We start from the raw sequence: 19,175 nt of genomic DNA on the forward strand, positions 1-19,175 counted from the left end.
TTTAGAAAATATTATGAAGGGATTCATTCATATCTAAGTCCCTTTGAGCAAGATAATATGCACTGAATTATATTGTGTTGTCTGCAGAGTTTATTGAAAATGTCTCAATCTGCATGCATTTCCTTCAATCACTATGGTCAGGATATTCAGAGGGGAGACATTGTAGCAGTTTATTACATTCTATTCAATCCCAGTTAATAAATTTGTCTAACTCGTCCTTGCAACTAGGACCATTCCCACATAGCTCATTAATATCGTCTCATACTTGGTTAGTATTACACCATATTAATTAAACACACGCAGCGCGGGCATGCCGATACGCGTTTTACTGATGGCAAGCTTTGCTAACGATACGATAACGATAATTTGGACGGTAAAACAGCATGACGCACGATGCAGTATACGACGAACGGGAGCGCGCATCGTTCATCATTTACGACATTTCAATGAACGGATTGTAAATGATAACAATATCGTTATCGTTCAATCGCTCACTTTTATCTTCTAGTGGATGTGTGCCTTAGTGCAGAGCATGCCTGTGTGTTTTCTCCAGAATGCATTGCAGTATGGCCATGTGACATGCTCCCGCACAGCATTGGAATAGGTGGGAGCTTCTCACCTGGAGACTTTGGCAGTGTACATATTACATAGCTCCCACTGTAACTGCCGCGTAAACATAAAATTATCTCTGATTTATATTGGTTTAACGCTATGTTGTACATTTTTACTCATTTATCTGTAGTGCACCTGTATTAACCTGCCATTCGTTACACTCATGTCATTGCAAAGCATCTATTAATGTGAGCGCATCTGACCAGATCAGACCACTTAGCCTCTGAGCTTCCTGTTTTCCGGACTCATTGGTTGCTTAGCAACTGCCATTCCCGACGAGTGTGGCATGAATCCACGTGTTACACACTCCGTTGATGGATGTCCTAGGTTAGAGCTCTGATTAGCACTCACTCATGCTGGCAGCGCTGGCTTATACTCCTTTCAGACTGGCGACCCGAGATATACACAGGTTTAGCAACCCGTGAATTACCTGTGTCTCAGTCCCCGACCCTGCATGGACCCGGGACATTGACCCGGGGTCGTTTGCATTAACACATAGGGCCATATCCAATTAGCCCCGAACACTGTTCGTGCGATAATTGATCCCCGTTTTTCGGCAATCGCGGGGATTTTTCGCCAATTATCCCCGATTTTCACCTATATATTTTTTTCTCCCTATCCTATTATTTCGGGCAAAATAATAGGATAGTTCGCCCGTAAACACATAGGTCCACGAGCTTATCGTGGCTCCTATGTGTTCTTGCCCTTTTTTGGGCGAAAAAACGGGCAAACTATCCTTTTATTTTGCCCGAAATAATAGGATAGGAAGGAAAAAAATATCGTCTAAAATTGGGGATAATCACGGGGATCAATTAGCGCACGAACAGTGTTTGGGGCTAATTGGATATGGTCCATAGCAAAAATCCTTTTCAATGTGCGTTCACAAAAGCCCTGGTATTTGCAATATGTGTGAAAGGGGTATAACTTTGTGTATGGTTGCTTCACTCCACGATCCTTTTATGTATCTGTTGGCTCATTTATTTAGCGGTATATACCCCATTTTTGTTCTAATATTATGAGGCTTCTTGATTGTCATTATTTATTTTGCTACATTTTATCTAAATTTCGGCATGTTTCTCATGTATGGCATTTACATTTATCATTTCACTTTTCTGTCTTATTTCCTTGTACTTTTATTTACATATTACTACATCATTGTGACATTATGTAGCCTTGTTTTGGCGTCATTATCAAATCTATATGCCCTAATAAAACCAATTGTGTTTACTTGTACACTTGTTTGACAAAGGGCTCTATGAAACATTGCTTCTATTTAGGTGGTTTTGCTGCAAGCCTCAATAAATACGATCTGTGTCCTGGATTGAGCAATACCTTTTTAAAATAGTTGTTAAATACAGTACACTATACTGTAAAATTAGTTGTGAAATCTAATAATTACCGAATACTAGGTAAACGTACAAATCATGTTCACATTTCCTGGAGTTTTTTGGACTTTTCTGTAAATGCGACGATGCTGCAAGCAAATAAGAAAATAAAAATGCATTCAGTTCTAGATCAAAGTAATAGAAAAACAGTACTAACTCTATTACATTGTAGGCTGGAAACAAAACTGATATTTATTTTTGTATGATTATCATATTTTGGTCTAAATATTAAATTGATATTTGTTCAGATCAGTCGATGACATGACTATTCTGAATGATAATTGTTTGCAGCCTAGAAATGGCTAAATAGCAGTCTGGATCATTTGGTTTTGCTATACCTTTTCAGGATCATAGTTCAGCTGGTGCCATGCTGCTAAATGAAAATCACCTCCATACACTTTATCGTGTATGGAGGTATGCCGATAATCGTGTTGTTACACTGTCCATTGTGCGATCCGCTAGATCGTCTGCCCTTTCATGCAGTCTATAGTCTGCTTTATGTATGATTCCTTGTCTTGAACCAGACAAGTCAGATAGTTTAGTGGTGACTCTACTGGCATAGTCTTATGGAAACTGGAACAACATTATATCTACCGCAAATTTATCTTATTTCAGTAACTTTTTTTAGAATTTTAGTCATGCTTATGAATTCTGTAGGGTAGACACCCAGGTTGTTGATATGCATTAGTAATCACCCAGCAGTAATTTGGAGGGCGTTTATTAAATGTAGGTTTTCCTGTTGTGTTTGAAATAACAGCACACAGTCTGTGTTTTTGACTTCCACATTTTTGTATTTACTATGCTAGAGGTTTGGAGGGTTAAGCCGGGTACACACTAGATAATAAACTATCAATTAACATGGTGTTATAATTAACATGGTGTTATAGTTATATAGAGTTTCTTAGTACATGTTTGCCCACCTACCACTTCAGGGTGACTTCATCAGGTGGGTCCCTAACATCCCTAATACTGACACATTGTATAAATGTATCTAGGACTTACCTGTAATACTGCCCATTACATGTGTGTGCTGCAATGCAAGGACCAATACTAATTAAAATCACTTGGGGCAGGTAGGAGGCGTGCTAGCCCAAGAGAAGGGGTCTCGCACCTTCAAGTGTATCTTAAATACACATACTTGGGGAAAAAAGGGGGGGGGATGGGCTGCACAACCTAATTACAACATTATCAGAGGCGCTACCATGCTGAGACCTGTAGTTCTATTGCATGGTGTTATATAGAGGTTCTTAGTACATGTTTGGCCAAAGATGTTTGCCCACCTACCACAAAACGGTGACCTCATCATTTATACAATGTCAGTATTAGGGATGTTAGGGACCCACCTGATGAGGTCACCGTGAAGTGGTAGGTGGCCAAACATGTACTAAGAACCTCTATATAACACCATGTTAATTGATAGTTTATTATATCTTTTTTATATTTATTATTCGTAGTACTTAGAGTGTTGATCTGCTTCCCCCCCCTTTTTATTTGCAATAGAACTACAGGTCTCAGCATGGTAGCACCTCTGATAATGTTGTAAATGGGTTCTGCAGCCCATCCCCCCCCCTTTTTTTTTCTTTACAATAAATGTCTGCCTACTTTTATTATTTTTATAATTATCTGTGTCCTATTTAATTTTTTTATTATATATGCCCCATACTTTTATTTATTTTTTCTGACTCAGAATCTCCGACCTCATTATAATAATTCTGACCTGACAATTCATATTAGTATTTATAATCTACGACTTCTTTTTCTTTATAGATATTTTTTGCACCTCCTATAATTATCTATATGATAAGTCTCTAATGTCTGTTTAGTCTCCAACATGCACAGTTGGAGCAGGGGTGAACACCGCAGGCATGGGACAGACCTGGGAGAACCCGCTGTGAGTGGATAAAGTAAGTATACATCTGCATATACACCTAAACTGCGGATGACTAGTCATTTGTATCATCGGGTGGGGGGGGGGGTGGTGGTGGTGGTGGTGTGTCCCTCTGCTTCAAAATAAAATATTACCTTCCTCATAAGTCTGGATGACCAGTTTCGAGCACTGACATCACATTTATAAAGAATAGAAGAAAAATGAAGGGTATCGGTGGAGGGACTTTAAGTCCCTCTTTTTACCTACCTCTGTCACCTAAAAAGATGGGGACCCCTTGTTTTAAAGAGCGTTTACCCCATAAAAGCTACACTACATTGATGACAAATCATGGGTTCCATGGATGGGGGAATATCTTCTTCAATCTGTCATCCATACATTTTTAGGGGTACCCACATTTGAAAGAGGGGTTCCCTCTTTCAAATGATGTTGCCTCCTAGTTGCTATTGTCTAGTGATACCCAGACAAGAACAACCAGTGCTACAGAGAAATTTTATTTCCCATAAATCAGTGGAAGGCACATTTTTCCTAACTCCCCCATAGTGGCCCAAACACACACAGGGGCACACTTGTTTGAAAGAGGGGAGTCTCCGCTTCCAACATTGTGCCCCCTCAGTATTTGTTGTCTGCTGATCGCTAGACAATGACTGAAACAACAACAACACACACACACACACACACACACCTCATCTCCATGTTACAGTATATCAAAGAAAAATATGGGTTCCCTCATGTAATGCGATAGGTTTCCTAGTTTAAAAAATGGCAAGTCTTGTTGGGCTACAAAATTATTCCTACACTTGGTTAGCGTTTAAATCGAAAGAACGAATATTTGCAAAAATAAATTATTAAAAAACAATATAAATTTAATATAATATACACTTGAAATTTTTCTTTTGTGGAAACCTATATGTAGAGTCCCGCTGATTACAATATTTGAGCAGTTAATTACTTCTGAAGCAAAAACCACAAATTATTTCTTTGTGGTGTTTATAATAAAAAAACTAAAAACCACTTTTTTGGCTATTCAGTTTAAAACATTTTTTACGTGTGTAGAATGAGTAAAAAGGCTAATGGCATTTTCTGAAAATAAAAAATATTTTGCAACAAAAACCCCACAAAACAATGTATAATTTGTGGGGGTACTGCATAAAAAATAATTGATATTGATGTTGGAAAGCAACAAGTGCGAATGTGAAAAAATTACATCAGCACAGGGGTTAAAACAAACTCACTTAAAGCAGGAGCAGCATTTTGTTACACTGGGTCATTGTGTTAGGTATGGCAGGTAAATTATAGAGTTAGAGTCAGATAGAATATAATGCTGGACAGTCCAACCAAAAACTTGACCGTCCACTTAAAGACCAGACAAACTGCAACCCTGACTTATGGTTATAGCTCAGTGCAAATATATTTCACATGGTAGTGTAGCGTAATATTGTTATGGTTAGATGACCTCTGGAAAACATTTGCCACATTACTGTATAGAATCATATTTTTATTCAAACAAAACAGGGCATGAGAGCATCACATACATAACTGTGTGACTTTCTATTTAAGGTTACCTTGTAGATCTGTCTTGTTTGTTTGATCATTTTGTACCAGCGGACCACGTGCAGCACCAGGCCAATCAGAGAAAACAGGGACGTGATGAATGTGGTCACAAGAACCACAATACTAAAGGCAGTCATTAAAGAAATGTAGCAAATAGAGTTTATGATGAGGAGAGACGGCATCAGTTGTGGGTATTAAAATTCTTTTACAGTTTGATTATAAGATCTGCATTGATGTGAAAAAATAACTAAACATAACTATGCAAGTTCCTGGCACCATGTTAGCCAGAAGTATGGGCCACGTGCCAGCGACTGTGCTGCCCATAGATCCCTGTACGGTGGCACTGGTTGCACACTCCTAGTTACAGCCCTGATCACTGATGATGAACATAACCAGACCTTAGATTAATATAGCAGTGTATACATTTATCAGGCGGATGGTTGCAACACAGAAAGCAGAATCTTCTCCATCTCCCGGAGTAAATCCTATAGATCTTAGTTTACCCGGGTACGGCGTGAAGTGTGATGACCCGGGATGATCCCGAGTTCATCACCCATACGTGAAAACAGGGTAAGTACTGAAACGCCTGGGTTTATGTCTGAAAGGGGTATAAGGATGACTAGCCCTGTGAAGCATTTGGCAGTTACATGTGTTTTAGATATTATCAAATCAAATAAACAAACTTATCCAGCGAGATGCTCCAGGTTATGGCTAGTGGCTGGTACGGAAAGGCTGTTGGTTTGTTTTGTATGAGGTACTTTCTAAAGTTCCTGTTTGCTTAACTGGATTTGATATCAAAATGATTTATGGCTTCTATTATTACAGTATTTCTGTATATTGCCATGTAGGGCCTGTTCTGGTTATACTGTCCAGTATTTAATCAAGTTTGAATTGGTATTGATGTAAAAAAGTCTTATTAAAATGATACAGAAATAATTTAATATAATTGTATATAGTACTCAATAGTATATATTTGTAATTCTGATTGTATTTAATGTTCTTGCACTGTACTAATACATATCTAGCAAATTGTTGGTAGTTAGTCACACAATGTATTGTTCCCATTGGATCTACCCTGTGAATTACTGCTAGCGTATATTCAATTTCATAGATCAGACATGGCTTTATTACTAATAAATTGTATAGAGGAGCTCTACATATACTATTATAGACCTTGGCAGCCTTTGGGCTACGCCTTAAATACAAACACTTAAGGTGCATACGCACGTAAAGATTTTCTGTCCAACCATCCAACTAGTTGATTGGTTGGAATGAAAATCTGGTAAGGTATGAAAGCAAATGACAATCAGCAATTTGCTCCCAAACGCCAGAAAATGGACAAAAACTGTTGTTTGAACAAATTGTTTAGATCAAACATTTAACAAATTTGTCTGATGTCTATTTTCATCTGTTTTCTGGCATTTAGGAGCAAATTGCTGATTATTACCAGTTATTATTACCAGTTATTTATATAGCGCACACATATTCCGCAGCGCTGTACATAGAATATTTGGCCATTCACATCAGTCCCTGCCCCAGTGGAGCTTACACTCTATATTCCCTACCACATGCACACACATACATACTAGGGGTCATTTTTGTTAGGAGCCAATTAACCTACCAGTATATTTTTGGAGTGTGGGAGGAAACCGGAGCACCCGGAGGAAACCCACGCAAGCACAGGGAGAATATACAAACTCCACACAGTTAGGGCCATAGTGGGTATCGAACCAACGACCTCAGTGCTGTGAGGCAGTAATGCTAACCATTACACCGTCTGTGCTGCCCAGTAACTGATCATCAGTTACTCCCATACATTACCAGATTTTCATTTCAAACAATCAACTAGTTGGATGGTTGGACAGAAAATCTTTACGTGTGTAGTGTACCCAGCTTTAGTGTTCATGCTAGCGAAGGCAGGGGGCAGAGCGCTTGCCGGTGAACAGGGCACTTTTGCGGTCAATTGGAAAGGGACTCGTCCTTAAGACGAGCCCCCTTTTCATCACTGTAAGGGGCATGCCCAGCACACATGGTGATGCTGTGCGGACCTAAAGCTTTCCCTGCAGTGTGAACAGATGCCGCGCGCATGAATACAGCCTAGCTGTAACACTAATTACTGACTTGACTGGCCGAGGTGCTGTATAGCTGGCAAACAAGTGGAAGTCCTGCTTCATAAAGGAATGTTCCTCATACCTATTAGTGGGAGAAGCCACTGTGCTGTGCACTGCAGTTACCAGTTATGTTACATAAAGGATATGTGCATGTAATTCTCGCTCCCTCAGGCTGCATCCAGTTTCCCCGCACATATAGTGCAGAGTATATATGCACTGAGACTGAGTGCCCGCATAGGTTCAAAAAGAAGAAGAGATACATTTTAGATTTCTTCATGGGTGTCTTCTGTGCAAATAAGACACAACAGAAAATAGTGTTATTGCTTGGAATAAAGGGCCTGAATCAGAGCAGGACGCTCTGACAGAGCGCTCGCTCTGAATCAGGGCCGAGCTATTTTTTTTTTTAGAACGGCCTCCTGGCCGCTCGCATAGCTGTGGGTGACCACCCACAGCTATAGCGAGCGGCCAGGAAGATGGACGCGGTGGTCAAGACCATTGCGACCATCGGGCTTGCGACGAGACCCTTGTGGTAGGGTCTCGTTGCCGCAAGCCCCAGAGAGATTTCGGCTCAAACAGCCGAAATCTCTCCCACTGACATCACTCGTGATGTCAGTGGGGCTGCCCCCAAACGGAGGCATTCAAATGGGAACGCCTCCGTTTGGGCAGCCACTCCTCCGGCCTGCCCACCAAAGGGGGCGTGCTTGTCACTCAACATCGACAGCACGCCCCCTTTGGTACGAGACCCGGAGCGACGGCTTGCCCGTCGCTATCCGGGTCTCGCGCATGCACACGACGTAGCCGGCTCCGTCGTGCGCATGCGCTCTGGCCCACCATCGACCCGGTTGCGAGGGTACAGCGCTTGCGACCGGGTCAGAATCAGGCCCAAAATTCAATGAAAACAAACTATTATGCAGTTTACAAAAGTGTACACAATTAACAGTTCTTAAGATAATTTTTTGGTATCTATAGTAAAACCTTAAAACGACATGCAGTCATTTGGACTCCTATTGCGTTGATATGTCTTGATTTGTTATTGCAAAGAAGAAACTGTTTAACTAAGGATATCTTGGCGAGGCTTAACGATGTGTGTACCCAGCGAAGCAACGGAAGACCACACCGCCGACGGGCAGTCATATCGGGCGGCCGTTACACATTGCATGATCCGGTGCCCAACAGCCCGATATAACGGCACCAGCTTCATGGGGTTGTCAGTCGCAATGTCAGATTGAGCTGCATGTAAGGCCAACCTGATGATACAAAGGACAACCAAATGGGAGTGTGCTTGGTCATTAGTAAATCGTACACACTGGCCGATGTTGACGATGTGTCGGCCCGATCTGCTGGATCGGACAACCTATTGCCTACATATTGGCTAATGTGTTCCCAGCTTTAGATACAGTGGGGTCTCTTTATTATTAGAACCCTGATTATAAAAAATCCTTCAAATCTTATTGCTGAGAGGGTTATCTACTGATAATAAACCTTGACATACTGCAGGGGTTGGCAACTTGAGGCACGCCAATACATCCAGCATACCCTGCCACACCTAACATCAAAACTGTGGCAGGGCATGCTGGTATGTGTAGTACCACAGCAGCTGGAATGCCACACATTGCTTACATCTAACAAATTGGGTGTTGCAAAAGTGAGCAATCTTGACTATAGGGCTGATAAATATGAGGTGATTTTTAAAAAAATGCTAAATCAGGTTGTCACTTATGCAGCGTCCAAGCCGGTTGTATTTCCCCATAAAATCAGATACGCAAAATTCTCTTTATAGCTATGACGCTGTTTATGTAACAAATGTCAGGGACTGTCCCTCTATTGGCTTTATTTTATGATCTCCCTGCTATCAGTACTGATAAATGAAGGTATTAAATAGGAACTGTGCTTGCTTTACCTCCTAACATTTGTGTCTTCTACAGATGTGTCCTCATACATCTAGCCTTAGTATGCCACACAGCGTGACTTGCCTGGCATGAGTGAGCCGACAGGTCCCGTTAGACTCTGCTAGCACAGAACTCCTTTTTTATCTCTCTTTTTCACCGAAAATGTGTCTTAAGTTGCAATGCGATGCAGCTATGTCTGTATATGAACCACAATGGAACTTGAAATGAAAAAAGATGCGGCCTCTACATTGTAGAACGTCGCATACAGATTCAGAGGGGTATATTTACTAAAGTGAAAGTTTTCAGAAGTGGAGTTGTTGCCCATAGCAACCAATCAGATTCTACTTAACATTTAACTAGCACCTTCTAGAAGTTAATAGCTAGAATCTGATTGGTTGCTATGGGCGACATCTCCACGTCTAAAAACTCTCACTTTAGTAAATATACCCCAGAGACTCAGTCAAACATAGATATACAAATGTCAGATATACAAATGTCATAAAACAAATTATTGGCACAGTCTGCTGGTGTATCCTAGTCACATCGCATTGCAACTTATAGACACATTTTCGGCCACAATAGATACAAAAAAGATTCCCGGTGCTAGCAGAGTCTCACAGGACCTGGTGCACCGAGAGGGGCTTTTTAGCGTGACTGCAGCAAAGGATACATCTATACTTTCATGAATTCTATATAAAATATAATCTCACTGTTGTGTTAATGAAAACCTTTATTTCTCTTGTACCTTTTGTCCCAGATTTGCAGGTTTTCCGAAAATTGCCAAGGGTGAGATTGCTTGTGGTCCTTGATTTGAAATGAGCAGCACCCTGCAATATCAATAAAATGTTTACTAATAATTGAGTACTGATAAAATTATTTATTTGTTAAATATTTATCACGATTAGTTTACACTGATATGCAATATGCCACCGATCTAATATTAAGTTATTGTATAAAAGTTAAGCAGGCTGAGAGTATGGTGTTAATTGCAAATATTAAAGAAGTGTAAATTTAGCAGATAATTGTAAAAATGTGTTTGGAATAAAATAAGCTTTTGTATATTCCCCCCCAAATACATGTAAGCTACAGCTTATCCTAAGAAGTGTTGCTAGAATGCTATCATTGAAAGTTGTCTTTCAAGAGGTAAGATCATTTAAGGGCATTTTGAGCTTGACGTTTTGTTTACTGATAGGTCAGTCTAAATGTTTACTAAAAATTTACACACTTCAGTTGTGGAGCAGTTGTTCTTTTATTTTTTGTGAAAATAAATATATAATATATATGTAAGTGCAGGTTAAACAGAAGCCACTAGAAGCTACGCCCATTTTAACGTTGTGCTAAATTGAGGAGAATAACACCATGTTAAGAACAATTTGGGCTTCCTCTTATTTTGGCTCCAGCTTTTGATAAATATTTTTAAACTGCAGAATCAGAGTGGAGCAGTCCCTAGAATTGAGCATGGGGTACACGCAAGCACAATAGGCATTAGGCCAGGTACACATCAGAATGGAGTGTATGCCGGCCAACCCGACGCCCAATGGAAGGCTCTATCGGACGGCCATACACTCTGCACCATCCGGTGTATGACCGCATGATATACCCTTCCATCCTACATGCCATCGTCAGCGATGTTGGCCCGTCTGCCGTGCAGCACATCAGATGGTATGACGTCGCCGGCGATGCACATGAACACGTGATTGAGCATACACACTGAGTGATGTGTATAATATGTCATTCCACTTTGCCTCAAAACTACAAAAAGCCCAATTTATCGCCTAATATGTACCCCACCCTAAAGGAGCCCATAAAAACCTTTTAAGACCAAAGGAAGACTGTTACACTGTCATTTCCATCACTTGTTAATAGTTAACAATTCCTATTTGCTATACAGTGTGATTTGTAGTTCCCCAGAGCAGGACACATGTAATATTTATTATGTGTAAGCTATTTGTGCTATGTGTAGTGTGTATACAGTATGTTTATATGGAAAATAGATCTAGTTTGGTACAGGGGCATTTAAGAGATGGGCCCCGTGTGCAGCCTCTGTTTAGGCCCCCTCCTCTGTCAGCGCAGTAGATTCTGGCTTCATGTCAGAATCTACTGCGCAAGTGCAGGGCTTCCGGGAAAATGGCGCCAGTGCCTTTTTCCCGGGGACATCTTTTCTGCGCATTCGCGAGTCATTGGGAAAATGTCCACCACCATATTCCCTGCAGCGCCGGTCCAGCACTGCAGAGCAGGACGCCAGAATCTGTGGAAAGGTAAGTATAGCTAAATATGGGTGCAGAGTGTGCAGTGTGGGCCCCCCTGGACCTAGGGACCTGTGTGCACCGCACACCCTGCACCCATTATAAATATGCCCTTGGTTTGGTAAAATGCCGGCCCACCTCTTCTCCCTGTGAGTAAAAAAGCTCTGTAGGGGTTTATATAGTGGATGGAGGCTGGCAATAGAAGACACTGCTCGGCCTGTACCTATTGATTTATATGGTAGAGGAGAGGGCAGAGCTGAAGTACCACTCAGCACCTGCCTCTCGGCTGTTTGTTTTGTCCAGTCCAGTGCTTCATACTAACCACTATTGCTAAAGACTACCTGGGGGAGCTTCCGCTCTCAGGGAATAATGCCAGGCTGTTTCTTTAACCTAGCCATGTGTGTGTGAGTTGGATGCTGTGGCTGGGCTGCTAGTGAGATAGACGGAGAGACCATTGTAGAGTGACAGTTGGTGAGCAGCTGCACAATGAGCGCTGGTGGGTAACATATGCCAGCAAACAGGAAAAAGCAAGTTACTACTTTTAAAGTTTAGAAGTTGAAGTGTAACATACTCCAACAGTCTCCATCCTGGTTACGGGTGGGGGAGAACTTGCTCCATTTTAGAACACATGAAATAAAAAAAATGAAGTCCCATGTCCCATCCAAATGACAGACATAATTTGAATTGTTTATAAAAATTAAATTGTTAAAATATATAATTTTTTTTTTTTCAAGAAGAAAAAATTAAAAAGGTGTTTTGGAGGCAGATATCTGTGTCCTGGGAATAAACCTTAATAATTTCTCAAAAGCAGTGATTTCTCTGCTGTAATTGTGATAAAACTTTTGAGGACAGCATGAGAGCATCATATGAGATTGGGGGGAGATGTATCACAGCTTAGGGGGGTATTTATGAAAGCTTAGGGAGAGATGCAAGTACCAACCAATCGGCTCCTAATGGTCAGTTTTCAAACACGTTTCTTAAGTGATTGGTTGGCACGTTTCCTCTATTCACTTTATCTCTCTCCAAGCTTTGATAACTCTCCCCCTCTACTGTATATTTAGGTGCCCAGTAGGACCATTTTCTTATATTACATTACTTACCTTTCCAACTTCTTCCCAGCTTGTCATAAGCCACCATGGCCGTCAGTACCAGCTGCAGAAAGAAGGTGACTGCAACTGATATTGGGATACCAATATTATATTTTTCGGCCAACCAGCTGCATCTATGTGGGAAGGAAAAATATCTCATAATATGCAATAAGCCATTTATTTAGAACTACTGTAAATGACCAACCACTGAATATATTAGATCTACACTGTTCCTTTATTTTTAATTATCCATGTCATTGATATTACGCTAAACTCTGCATAGACTAATAATGAAAACCAAATAAGAAATGTAACATTAAGACCATAATCGTAACCATAACAGTATATGAAACTGGCCTTTCCAGTGGTGCTGAATTCAGAGAAGAAAGCTTCTGTCAGAGGGACAGGGGACATTTCAAAATGTTACAATGCAAGCAAGTAATTTGGAGCTTGGTTTAAAATTAACTATGAAGTTTTTCATTAGCTATTTCTCAGTTTCAATAATTTCCATCAAAATATTATCCATACTCACTGGTAACCGAAGAAAAGCCCATTAATTAATATATAGGGAGGAAATGAAGATGATCAGGCCGGGCATCTTGCTCAGAGAGGACCTCTGTCCACATATCCTCTCTCCAAGATGATCACCAACTGCCAGGTGCCACATTCAAGCCTGTCTCCTAGCAGCAGCAGAACCCAGGAAAACAGCGATGTCACCGCAGGGTTATGTCAGTTACAGGGGCGGTCACTCATGGGAACATTTTGCCTATGGCTCTGGGAGGCATCGTGGGATTTAAAAATATTAATAAAGGACTAAGGGCTTAATCATTATCCCTAATGAGCCTGTTACACAAATGTGTAAACGCATTTTTCTGCATGTTACTAGTAACTGACCCACTCATTAATAAGAGCTTGAGGGGGTCACCGAATGTTATTCAAACTCCAAAAACTGAAAGTTTGCCAACAGGGAATAGGTGCCGGGTTCCGAAGAGAGATCCTATCGATCCCTGCGGCGTGAACTCACGCATGTGCACTAGGCAGGGTCGGCAAGGATAAGTATCGTTGCTACTTCAGTATCCTAGTTAGGGAGCAAAAGGTCAACAAATTTTTGGGTAAGCTTTCACCTGAGCAATTCTTAAATGCTCCAGTAGTTAAGTATTTACCGCTACCAACGTGTGGCATGTTGGATACTTGATTATTGGGGGCTAATAGACCCCCATAATGAAGAGTCCCTTAATGGTTTTATTTATTTATGAAGCACCCCTCCCCCCTCGACGATAGCCGTTGCCATGTGTAGTTATATGGATATTCTCTTATCACTATCAACATCTCAGGATAGTGTTAGCAAAGGACCCCTACTGAGAAAATGCTTTATTAAATACAAGCAATTTTTTTCTCTTTTGAAAATTACAGTAATTATATATTTTTTAATTTTTACCTACTTTTATTCTACTTTCTTCAGCTAACGTCTGTGTGCAGTGACAATGTGTGAGCTAGGTATACAGGTCTGTAAGTCTCCTCTGCTACCAGCCAGCATCGCTCAGCTACACAATTGGTAAATTGTGATGATAAAAGATTTGCTATCAGTGCAATTCGTGTCGATCGGAAATATTTACTATCGCTGCATATGGCAAATGATTACTAGACCTCTAACATAATATAAAACTGTTACTAAGCGTAGTTTGATGACCATGACCAAATAAGTTACTATATATTCAAGGAGTATCAGATTCCGCCTGTGCCATGATTAACATGTTCTACTGGAATGTAGTCAATATCCCGGCGCACAAGATGCCAACGCCGGCCAAAATGCTGACGCCGCTATCTCTCTTACGATCTAGATACCGGCATTGGAATCCCGGCAGCCGGCATCCCGAGCGTAAGAGACCGGACCCAGGTAGGTGTGAGCTGTGAGGTTAGGTTTAGGCAACCCCTGGGGAAACTTGGGGTTAGGCACCCCCCTGGGAGGGTTAGAGTGAGGTTTGGTGCCCCTGGGGGGTGGTCAGGGTTAGGCACCCTCTCGGGAGGGTTAGGTTTAGGGTGCGGGAAGGGGGAGGTTGGTTTAGACGCCCTTGGGAGTTTTAGGGTTAGGCACCACCAAGGGAGGGTTGGGGGGTGACAGGGGAGGGTCTGGATACTTACCAACCGGCGTCGGGATCTCCTCCTGTCGGGCTTTCACCCTACGGTATTTCAATCCCACACGCTATTGCATATTATTATTTTCCAGTCTGCTACACTTGTTTGAGCTACATAGTGACTGTTCATTTACAGTGCTTAAACTCGTTCCAGTTATACTATTTAATTCTTCATCCCACTAACACTTTAGTTTTCAGGTTACAGAAACCTATAGGTGCCGATAGCAGCCCCTATTTATCAGAGTTTATATAGCAGTGAGGTATATAGGTGCCCCCCTCTCCACAGGCACAGATTGATTTCCTAATATCAAGTGAATATTGTTGCTAAAGGGGTGTATCTCGAATTACCAGTATCCTTTCGTACCGGCAATTTGATTTACCAATTTACCAACCATCAGAGATGAGGTTGTTGGAGGAGGAGATTAGCGCTGTGGTAAGGTACATCTTGATATTTTCTTTCCTGTCTAATGCTGGGTACACATTGGCAGATATATTGCCCTATCGATCGGCCAATATATTGTATGCCAGTCAGCCAGTGTGTACCAGCGATATGTCTGGGAACGGCTGTGCTGTGCTGCACAGCCGATGGAAAGATATATCTGCAGATCACTCGATTTGCAGATATATCTGTTAAGTGTGTACCCAGCTTAAGGTCATGAACAATCTGCCCCTCTGTGCTTAATAAAATGTATTTTGATGGTACCTAAAATAATTTAAATAATACCAAAGGAAAGAATCTGGCCACACTCTTTTATCTATTTTCCTTCATAGCCTTCAGGGGAGTAACGTACTAGGCTAACAAGTGCCCCCTATGGCCATGGCAAATCTTAATTTTAACCAAAATCCATGATCATGAATGCCCATCCAACCAGCCACCTGAACCTCTGTCCCAGAGACAACCAACACGGATTTTCTGTCTCAGTGGCAAACTTATTACCAGAGTGCAATGAGCCTTTCCATGGCATGGGAACCCTCAAGGGAAACTGACCAGCCAGCTTCTGTGTTTTTCACCAGACCACGCATTCCTACTTTTTTGAGAAACAATAAGATACCACCTTTAAGTGCAGCGCATGCTGTGGCAAAATCCTACTGTATATGTTCCTATGAGTTCTCATCATTTCCTTCACTGGATTCAAGTGGTCTGCACTGCAGGCAAATCTGAAGATATAATGAATGACGCATGGAAGCGCAGAATAGTGCCTACACACTGGACGATGTGGATGGTTTGTCGTTTCGATTTGCCTCAAATCGTACAGTATATCGTCTCTAATGTGTACCCAGCATAAGAAACAAATGAAACTAGTATGATTGTAACATTAGCAACATGAAGAGATTAGTTGATTATTTGGCATAGGTTACATTTGTTTGAAGATATCAAACTTAGATGTTTCTGTTATTCGGCATTCAACTAAATACTACATTATTACATAGCTTGGTAATCTATTTGAACTCAACTTTGTAATTCCTCATTAATGTATCTGCATATGAACGTATTGTACTATATGAACACTATAGAGATGAACTGTTCGGATTGTTTGGAATCCGAACTCACCCGAACTCCCGGTATCCGTGGCAATCCGAGCGGCAATTCGATATTTCCCGCCTGACTCGGATTCCACTTAAAGGCAAAACGTCATCCGAGCGGCGTCTTAATCTCGTGGGTTTTGGATTCTATAGAAGGCGCCATGGATGGGACTTGGCACCATTTCCCTGTCAGGCATACTGCTGTATGCTGCACTGTACTCTGCTGTATAGGCTGTGCTGTGTCAGACTCAGTCACAAGGCTGTGTTGCTCTTAGTCAATGTGTAATATGTATAGGGGGGTGTACGCTGCTGTATCCAGACTTGCAAGTGGCTGTGCAGCTCTTAGTCAATGTGTATATGGGGGCACGCTGCTGTATGCTGCACTGTACTCTGTTGTAAATTGGCTGTGCTGTGTCCATCAGTAAAGAAGTGCATATTTGACTTGTGACTCCACGCAATTTGAATTGAGCTGCAGTATCAGAAAATCTAAATAAAAAAAAATAGGTAGTTAAATTCTATTGTTTGTACTGTTTAGTGCATTTTGCTCACATGCATATATAAACCCTGTGACTCCACACAGTTTGAATAGAGCTGCGACATCAAAATAATCCCCCCACCCAAAAAAAATAAAAATATATATTTATATACAGGTAAAGTTCTATTGTTTGCTGTGCTTTACCCTAGTGTGCTTTCTTCAAAGCCCTGTGACTCCACGCAGTTTGAACCGAGCTGCAGTTTCAAAAAAGAATGTTGGAAGTTGAACTGCCACATGTTTGTGCGGGAAGCAATCGGGAAGCCGACTGCCTAAATACTGGCAGCCGGCTTCCCGACTGTCTTATCCCGGCATGAGTGAAATGCCGGGCGTCTAGATGTAGACGCCCGCATTTCCCCGACGCCGGGAGACCGGCGCCTGGCATCACGATCATAGTGATGCCGGGCGCCGCGAGCGAACAGCCGCGGGGGGGGAGGGTTAGGTTTAGTGCTCCCGGGGGGGACTTAGGGTTAGGCACCCCCCCGGGAGGGTTAGGGTTAGGCTAGGGGGAGGGAGGGTTAGGGTTAGGCACCCCCGGGGGGGACTTAGGGTTAGGCAGCGGGGAAGGGGGTGGTTAGGGTTAGGCACTTGGGGGGGAAGTTAGGGTTAGGCACCCCTAAGGAGGGTTAGGGTTAGGGGGGTTAGGTTAGCAGATACTTACCTAGCCACGATCGGGATTTCCAGCGCTGTCGGGCTTCCGCTGTTTCGCACTCTGCTCCTGTCGGGCTGCCGCTGACGGGAATCGAACCGCCGGCCATGCGGCTGGCGGTATATCATACCCATTCCGTTTGTGCCGTCCACTGCTGTCCTTTGCAACCTTTTGGCCTAAACTGGATGAAAACAATATTATGAGCTTTGAGATAATCACAATGGACTGGAAATGAGTGGTAATTAATGTTATTAAGGTTAATAATACTATAGGAACAAAAAAGGCTCAAATTATGTGATTTTAGATTTTATTTGACAATTTTTGGAAAAAATCCAAAACCAGTCACAGCGGTTTGGCAAAACTAAAACCACCCGACAAATTAGAACCAAAACCAGCAAAAATGGTCCGGCGCACATCTCTAGAACACTGCTCTTCTAGTTGCTCTACAGTAACTGCTTTGTTTTGCGTGATTATTTAAATATATGTTTTGTTATGAAAATTGATAAAGTGCATTCAGAAAAAAAAAAAGGCACAATTGTAGCAATAGTTTATTATGAAATCTATTGGCTAAATTACATTAAAAAAAAATCTAAATTGAACTAAATAACAATATGTTATAAATATATAATCTGGTGAATTTGTTGGCACTATATTCTTTAGTCGTCGTGCTGAAATTAGCTGCCTGTGTAGTACAAAGCTGTGAAGCATGTCAAAGCTCTTTGAAAAGTTTATCAAAGAGAACCTTGTTTTATGTTCTCAGTTCGGTGTCATAATGTTGCCTCTATCTCTTGCAGGCAGTCGCTCACCTATTAGCTTCTGTGCTAAAAGAAAATTCTTCCTCAGAGATCATCAAACAGTCTTCAGCTCAGGTAGGACCAATATACTGCAGGGTACAGGTCACATTTCAAGAAGAATACAGGACATGTCATTAGTATTACTTCCAAAGGGAAATGTTGACAGTGGCAATCTATATCAAACATATAGGGTTCTCTGGTTCCATATCATTCATACACAGATTTCTGTGTTATATTTTGTGTTTAATATGTTTGTATATGTGTTTACGTTTTTTTTTTTTTTTTAAAGAATTTGCGCTTTTTTTCTTAGTTTTAAATCTGCTTTATACTTTTCTTGGAAGTAATATTTTTTTCATTAACATGATTAAATTCCTAAATAATTTTTGTAAAAAAATCATTGCAAATAATGGTCCTACTCATGTTAGAGACTAATTCAATTTGCCGCAAACTACTGTCGGCACCTTGTCTAATGTGTGGCTGGGCGCACTTCTGAGCATTACACTCAGTGATACATTGGTTTATTTTGCTCACACCTCTGCATGAGCAAAAATAAGCAATATTTTACTTCCTGAACATCCTGTGGAATGTTATCACGCATCAGAACCTCATGGAAAATCAAATAGGATCCTGATTCATTTAATCAGGAATTAAATTTTTGAACGCTGGTAAAACCAGCGTCCGGAAATTGTGGATAATCATTTAGTAATCCACATGAAGTGAATGTGGGTTTCAATGGGAGATTTATGGCTTTTAGACTTTGTGGTAACTATG

General features: G+C 41.3%; 1 protein-coding gene across 3 annotated transcripts in view; it reads left to right on the forward strand.

Moving 5' to 3' along the window:
• FOCAD (focadhesin) overlaps window positions 1–19,175 on the forward strand; it is a 311,722-nt gene that overhangs the window by 51,158 nt on the left and 241,389 nt on the right. For all 3 annotated transcript variants that reach the window (XM_088472585.1, XM_088472586.1, XM_088472587.1), the window contains exon 3: window positions 18,405–18,479. In XM_088472585.1, the coding sequence (XP_088328711.1) occupies window positions 18,405–18,479 (75 nt within the window). The remainder of the gene's footprint in view (window positions 1–18,404; window positions 18,480–19,175) is intronic.

The sequence above is a fragment of the Taudactylus pleione genome, unplaced genomic scaffold, assembly GCF_031769625.1.
Source record: "Taudactylus pleione unplaced genomic scaffold, aTauple2 ptg000127l, whole genome shotgun sequence".
Classification (NCBI taxonomy): Eukaryota; Metazoa; Chordata; class Amphibia; order Anura; family Myobatrachidae; genus Taudactylus; species Taudactylus pleione.